General features: G+C 35.5%; 1 protein-coding gene across 1 annotated transcript in view; it reads right to left on the bottom strand.

The window, feature by feature from the left end:
• LOC121316832 (stromal membrane-associated protein 1-like) overlaps positions 1-7692 on the bottom strand; it is a 66567-nt gene extending 58875 nt beyond the window's left edge. The window contains exons 1-3 of the mRNA XM_041252071.1: positions 7610-7692; positions 5151-5236; positions 3050-3125 (exon numbers count right to left, since the gene is read on the bottom strand). Of these exons, the coding sequence (XP_041108005.1) occupies positions 3050-3125; positions 5151-5224 (150 nt within the window). The 5' untranslated portion in view covers positions 5225-5236; positions 7610-7692. The remainder of the gene's footprint in view (positions 1-3049; positions 3126-5150; positions 5237-7609) is intronic.
• Between the last annotated feature and the right edge of the window lie 514 nt (positions 7693-8206).

An 8206-nucleotide genomic window follows, 5' to 3' on the forward strand; every position in this document is an offset into this window, starting at 1 on the left:
TACAGTCGTTAGAATATGAAAACCATCCAGAAGTTTATTTCATTACCGAAATTGCATTCTTCTGAGTTATTAGGTGCATAATCGGGATGCAATTCCTGGCTACAATCGTTCCCATCTACTGATAGATCTCATAAGTTCTACTGGGACACTGGTGGGATATACCGAAGGAGTACAAGAAAAAGTCTTGTTTCTTCAGTGTTTTGATGGGTACAGCTCTATGGCTGGTGTTATTCAACTGAGGCGAAGTAAATCTGATGAAGACTAGTTGATGTCTGTGTCTCAGTAGTCCTCTGGGCAGGAACAAATGTACACATACTCTCACATTCACAGCGTTAAAAAAATGCAGGAAATTTAATTTTCTAATGGGGTAAGAGGTGGTGAATAAGCATTCAAATGCTTACAAAAGTCAGTCACTGGGAACTGAAACCTACCCTCATTTCCCCTGCAATTCCTACCTCCCTTAATGACGTTTTACTGAAACACTTTGCATCTTTGAAGTAAGTGTAAAGTCGATTTACATAAATGTGGAGATTTATACCGGTTTGCGACCCCGCACCACCAAAAAAACAAAACAAAAAACATTTAAGATGTCATTAGCAAAAATAGGTGCATAGGCGTTGATTCCGTGTGTTCTCCGGGGCTCGAGCACCAATGGGGAAAAATAAAGACCCTCATAGTGCAAATAAATCACCCGTTCTGTCAAATTATAGTGTGGATGCTTCACAAAACTCGTTTCTTTTGTATTTGCTATGCTCTCACGTCCTCATGTCCGTCAATTCTGGCAGATTCTACTGTACTTTCTCCCACTGCTAGTTAAAAAAAATTAATAAAACGTAGCCACCTAGCTAACAATTTTATCCCGAGGGCTACAATGCCTGGGACTTAACTGAAGACTGCGTGTACGAGAGTACATTAATTGTTGTAGGTAATAATTCGCAGTTATTTAAATCACCCACAAACTAGGAAAGTGTTCATTTGTTTATGATCACAATTTTGATGAAATATCAGAGCCAGTGTTAACATCTCCCGTCAGTACAAAATGTAAAGCATCCAAAGATGCTCACAACCGAGAGAAGAAGCGCCATTCTGGCGAGGGCAAAATTCCGCGAGTGGTCTGCACTCATTCTGCAGAGAAGAACTCTGATTGTCATGCTGACAAGCTTACGCCGGCAGATCTCCAGCTGAATCACGATATATTTTATTATAAGGTAGACAAAGTGTCTCAGGATGAATCTCACATTGTGTAACAAGAAAAGTGAGCGTGTTGCAGATGCTGACATAAAAAAAGCAAGGGTCCAAGTCTGTAAAGCTACATTCACTAGTGTGGTCTAGGTAAATTGATATTGTGATTTTCTATGTTTTATTTCTTAAAGACATTATTATTATTTATTTATTTATTTATTTATTTTTTTTAAATAAAAAGCTCAGCAACACCCAGATTATTTAAAAACAATAACCAAATAAAAAAAACAAAACAACCTTCTAATCAATAGAAAGACAACCATTAGAATTTCAGGTGTTGATAATTGTTAATTGAACTGTTCAGACGAAGAACCATATATGTGAATTCTGAAGAGTTTTGAGATATTAATTTAATTTTTATTTAATTAATTTATTTTGTAATAAACGTATACGGTTCTTCAACGAGTTTGATATTTGAAATACTAAAACATCAAGCTGTAATATCGTCCAATTTATGGTGTTGGTCCTGGAATTCATTGCACTGGTTTTTAACTGAACATTTCAGAAAACAGCAATCTGACTGATATTTCACAAGCCCTACAAATTGGTATCTATCTAAATTATATTTAATTTTTAATTTGTGGACGTGGAATGATATAATAATTTAATTGGCACATCCTTGTAAGAAAATAATAAAAAAGAAAAAAAAGAAACATATGGTTAAACTGTGAGCTTTATTGTGCTTATTTCTTTGAAGGGATCAGCAAAACTGTGTATCCCGGGGTGTGCAATACTATGCACAGCATGCTGCTCCCAGACCAGAACACAAGGGTGGGGCACAAAAAGTTGGAGGAGTATGAACAGAAAAAGGAGAAGATTGTACTGCATATTTCTTCTTTCATGTGCAGGGCCAGTTATTGTGCAGGTCGTGGGGCACCAGGGTGCAAATATCTGCCCTACGACCCGAGTGTCAAAAAGATGCATCAGCTCTTGGAGCAAAAAAAACAAAAACAAACAAAAAAAACCAAGACCAAGCCAGCTACTCACTATACAGTGTATTTTGCTACAGATTCAAGCTTGGCTTTGGTCATCCTGCCAAAGATATCTGTGTGACATGCATGAGCCATAAGATGCAAATGAAGAACCCCAGTCTGACAGAGGAAGTGAAGCGTACAGGGGTAGCAAACTTCATTCTGCACAGGCAAAAAGCCAGAGTGTTTTATGACCTCCTCAATGTGCTCATTGCTTGTTACTAAAGTATCTGAAATAAGAGATATGAAATTTACCAGAAACAGTGAAAATGGATATGTAGCGTTTTGGTATGAAACTCTTCACTTGTTTCACACTGCCACAAATGAATGCATTTTGTCTTCTGAAATCTTTGGTGAATAATTCTCTGCTCATCCCCACAGCTTTTTCAGCACCTTTCTGCCTACATGCATCATCATCTTTGGTTACTTCTTTTGCACGAATTTCCTGTCCATTGTTGTTTAAGTAGGCTGGCTCTGAATTGGGCTTTAACTTTGACTGATTTACTTTCCAGTTAGTAACATTTCTTGTACACTTTTTTCCCTTCCTTATTATAATTTCCTCAATTGTCTCACTTTCACCAGATTGTAACTCATCAGTTAAAAAAGCATCTTCTTCCCCTTCACCATATTTATTATTCTCATCCTCTGCTACTGATTTAAAACAAGTACCTTGACGGGTTCAGGCCATCTCCACAGGTCTGTATCATTGATATGACCAGAGGTTTAATCAATCATAAGGGGGAGGGGTCTTTGATGGAACAGTAATAAAAGTGAACCTCCCACCAATATCCAAAACAAGTACAAAGGAACATTAAATAAATAATAATATCACTTACTGTAGTCCCATTTAAGCCACTTTTATCATAGTACTTCTTCTTGTCATATTTATCCCTGATGAAAAATTCCACTGCTCTGAGGACAAGCCAATTAAGGTAAACAGAATGAAGACAATTTGAACCATCATCATCATCATCATCATCATCAAAAAGTACCAAAAAGCACCTCACTTTAAAATCAGGTTATTCTGCTAGCTAGTTATTACATTAAAACCACTAACCTGGAAAACAAATTACTGGACTTTACAAGCAGGTCAACCAAAGCACTTGCAGCCAAACTTGTGACAATAGTAAATGTGTAGAATTGTTTCTGTCTATAAAAATTTGACAATCAAGAAAACACATTAGATATCTCCATTTAAAAAGAACCACCTGACTATTATGAACATGAAGCAAATACAAGTTTAAACACATCTTTCAACTTTTTTATTTATTTTATCAGTACTGTTATCACTGTCCAGCTTGCCATATGCAATGCCAGTTTCTGTGGACAATTAACTGAAGATGGAAAAATGAATATGTAAACTACATAGAAATAAAATGGGAAAATTGAACGAGAACCTCTCTCAGAAAGAGTACAAGATCATGGATCAAGTCTTTGTTTCCCAAGCTATCTGCACAACAGAAGCCGATTAAATCCCAGATTCTTAGACATTATTGGATTTGCAACCTTGATGAAACTTTGACCACATACAACCGATCAGCTAAGAAAACATTTACGATTGCAGGTGGGAAAAAATGGTGGGGGGTGGACTTGGTGGGGGGGGGGGGGGGGGGGGGGACGACAAACAAACAAACAAAAAACACTCCTCCAGCAATAATATTTAATAAGAGCCAGACAGCTCAGGGGAGAAGGGGCACATTCATGGTTAGGAAATGCAGCACAACAACTCTGTCCCAAAGCTACAAATGGAAGTAAATAATTACTGTTTGCACAAATTGGAGGAAAAGTGTATTCTGTAAGAGCAGATCATACAATTTGTGTTAATGTATAACACAAGCAAAACAAATACATGTTAGAGCCATCAAAATCTCTTAAAAGTGCATTTCCTTTGGGTTTTGAAAGATACATTTCTAAAACAGCACAATGAAAATTTAAAAAAAAATAGCTAAAATTGGTATGTTACACACACACACACACACACTACCTGCCCACAGCTAAAGGAAAATCATGTGGTGAAAAAGTAAAAGTACCATGACCTACATCCACTGTATTACATTAAAAGTGACACTCATACAGGAATCTCACTATATCCCCAGGCACCAGTTGGACTAAAAGGATCGGACACTAGATCCAGGCTCAGTTTCTGCTAAAATGTGTATCCTGCTTTAATTACTTTGACAATTAAAATACATAATTGTATTATAGATATAATTTGTTTTCTACCTTAGCATCAATACAATGCATGTGCATGCATGCATGCATATATCAATAAATAAAACAAAATAAAAAAAAACTGGCACATTTATTTATTTAAAAATGGCAAAACTGTTCTGTTGTTGTACTGTAGCTACTACCCACTAGAGACTTTCATAATTAGTGGAAGGCCACAACTAATTCCACAGAGTAGACAAGCATCACCCCTATTTATTATTCACATTTTGGTAATTAAATCAGGTTTTCATAGCATAGATTGAAACAAAAGCTCTTTGGAAATATGTACATCCAGTTACTTAAATCGATTCAACAAAATTCTTTACAAACAAATTTTTTTTTTTTTTTTTTTTTTTTTTTTTTAAAAAAGGGTTCTCTGATATCCAACAGCATAGTTTAATGCAAAAGCAAGGCTATTGAAGAGCTGGTCTGCATACCAATTAAATAATAAGAAACAGTTTTAAGCTTACATTCGGAGACAACTAATATTTTCCTTGAAAAAACTGACTAAAAAGTGGACACCCTATTAAATTAGATGAGGGAGCTACTTCAAAAGGAGTTTGTATGAAAAAATATAAAACTGTTAGTGTACATTATATGAAACAAACCACACTATAAATCATATTTGTCTCCACATTTCGCTACAGCGCACATTTGCAGATCCATTTAGCACTTCTGTTTTATTACAGCACTGGCTTCTATTAAAAAGAAGAGAGCAAAGGATACTGGTCTGTCTGTGGTCTTCTGAAGTTATCTGGAAGATTGGCTTCATACAGCTTTCTTGCCTTGGTGTTTCCCATGTCCTGAACGCTCTGTGAATATAAGTTAGAAAACAGGATTAAAATAATGTTCTTTTCTCAGGGACTACTGTTTACTGTGGGTGTCACGTTTAAATGTGCCCGTACTTCAGGGAGTACAATAGCTTCATGTTCATTGCTAAATGTTTAATCGAAAACAGGTATACACCACAAAATCAAATTTACTATGTCGTTCTTCATGAACAGCTTATTTTAGTACATCCTGCATTGCTTCCTAAATAGGAAGCATCATTCTGACAACGTACAATTGAATTGAATTTTAGTTTCCATTGCATGAGTTGATCCCCAGGTTGTGCTATAAGAATTTGGCACAATCAATCGAAGTGTAAACTGCTGCAGTGTAAATCAATCAATGTTTATTTTATATAGCGCCTTTCATAGTGGACCACCATCACAAATGCTTACAAAGATTTTTAAAACATGGACACCCAACTGTGCATCCCACTCCAACCCTGAGAGGCACACAAAGTACTAATTCAGCAATGTTCAAATAAGAAAATGAAAAAGAAAAAAACATTTGTTTTTTTAAATCTGAAAACGGAATTATGAACAGCTGCATTCCAGCTCTAGAATCGATTTTACCTAAATCCATCTGGATGTTTCTAACAAAGTACAGTACCACTTCATGTAAGAAAAGAAAAACAGCTTTGGAATTTGTCTTCTGAACCATTTGAAGTAAAAACAAAATAACAGTTTTATAAACATGCATTTATCACATAGACAGAGAGGGGTGTGGGTGGGGGCAATAACAAATCTGATGCTTCATTTTAACATTGTACAAAATTCATGAACAGTACTTGATTAGTCTTCACTTTAATTGCTGCCTTCAACTCTGATTCTACATTGAGCCAGAAGTATGACAAACGCACACTAAACAATGAATTTCTACTACAAAGTGCCTTCAAAACAATAACACAATGATACCAATACATTTCTACAGAAGAGAAAGGTTCTGGGCCAGATGCCTGAATTATTGCAGCTACTGTAATAGGGTTTGAATGACATTTCTCCTCATTAGGGCACTGCACACTAAAACACATTTATGAACCTTTTGAATCCTGATAAGGTTTGTTTTGAATTATAAAAATAAACTCCTCTTTTGCAGGAAAATGCATCTGCCAGTTTCGAAGTACAATAATTCATTTGTTCAATGCCCTTATACTGTATATTGGTCTATTTTTTATCTTAACTTTTACTCAAGAAACCCAAAACTAATCCATTAATGTAGAAAGTCTACTTGTAGACATTTCATAATAAAATACTACCTCAAATACTACACAAAGCACAGTAATTGTACTTTATAAATAAAGCAGTAGTGTGGCGCTCTTTTGCCAATACTGGCAAGTATTTCTAACATTCCATTCAATATTTATGGAACATTCTTGGACAAATGTCAGTCCTTTTGCAGTACATCATTGAAAAGGCCACCAGGTTTTTATTAAGCTCTGATCTTAAATGATAAAAAATAAATTAAATTTAGGGGTCCCAAGAAGGGGTATTCAAGAGACTTAATTGCAGGAAGCACAACTACAGAATACCAAAACACTTGTTCAATAACATCCACAAATTGGATTGCCAAGAGTGCATGATGTGCAACACTGCCCCTTTATCTCAATATCTTTTTAATATTCCCAAGCACAGAGGCGCTGGATCAAAACAATAAATTTAGGGAAATGAATAAGTCGTGTTTTAAACACTTGTTACAGACCCAAAAATCAATTGATGGCATGCCAAACAAACTACCTAGTTGTTTACTGTACTGCTTTTTTATCCACAGGGTAGTTTGAACATCTGAAAAACATCACCATGTACCCAGAAGTACCACACTATAGGTAGGCTCCAAGGTAGACTCATTAATGTCCCCCAAATGCTCAGACTCAAGTGCACTACCAAACATTTCAATGTAACAGCGGTTTGATCTCTAAATTCCAAAGCAATTCAATTCCAAACAGAAATGGTCTAAACACACACTAAGAAATAAAAAAAAAAAAAAAAAAAAAAAAAAAAAAAAAAACAGAAAAACGTGCTTAAAGCCCACTTTGCAATGAATGATTAGCACTCAAGAATTAATTGGTTATAATATCAATTAGCACTCAGTGATGCAAGTCACTCTATAAAATCGAAGGTCAATCCACCAAAACCAAATGAATTGCTTCCTGAAACACTGCAATCTTCCAGGATTTAACCACATTTGATCAAACCAGGTTTAAGGATGGACTCTGGAACTGGATGAGAAATTCAACAAAGGTAAAAGTGTCTTTTCAAACAGTAATCTTTTGGAATAATTTAAATGTGATTTCTTGAATTGAAGGCATTACTGTATTAATGGTTGTCACTTTCTGTTATTATTATTTTTTTTTTTTTTACCTGTATTTGTTCTTGTGTCCACTGGTCCAGATTCACTGACTTGACCCGTGATATGTGAACGCCAAGATTTCGATGGATTCCAGCACATCGAATACAAATAAAAACACCAAGATTCCAGGATGCCCATCTCGGACCTGTACAAACACAGGAAAAAAAAAACAATTAAAACAATACAAGTCAGATAAATCGTTTTGTAGCCAAGGCTTAAGGAGGCAGTTAATGTTCTCTACAAAAGCAATGGCAATTCGGATTGGAAACAGGACTGATAGCTAGTGTTAGGAAAGTGGTTTCTTAGGATACTAATGGTGACTGTTTATAAATCATCCAAGAAGTAACAATATATTTCTCCAACACCTTGACTGGTAATTGTATATACAATTGATATTTTTGGAAAGATTTGCTCCAAAAAGATCCTTTCAGTAAGGAGAATTAAATCTCAAAATGGAAATATGAACAGCTGCATTCCAGCTCTAGAATAGATTTTACCTAAATCCATCTGGAGGTTTCTAACAAAGTACAGTACCACTTCATGTAAGAAAAGAAAAACAGCTTTGGAATTTGTATTCTGAACCATTTGCAATAAAAGCAAATACCAGT

This window comes from Polyodon spathula, chromosome 6, assembly GCF_017654505.1.
Source record: "Polyodon spathula isolate WHYD16114869_AA chromosome 6, ASM1765450v1, whole genome shotgun sequence".
Classification (NCBI taxonomy): domain Eukaryota; kingdom Metazoa; phylum Chordata; class Actinopteri; order Acipenseriformes; family Polyodontidae; genus Polyodon; species Polyodon spathula.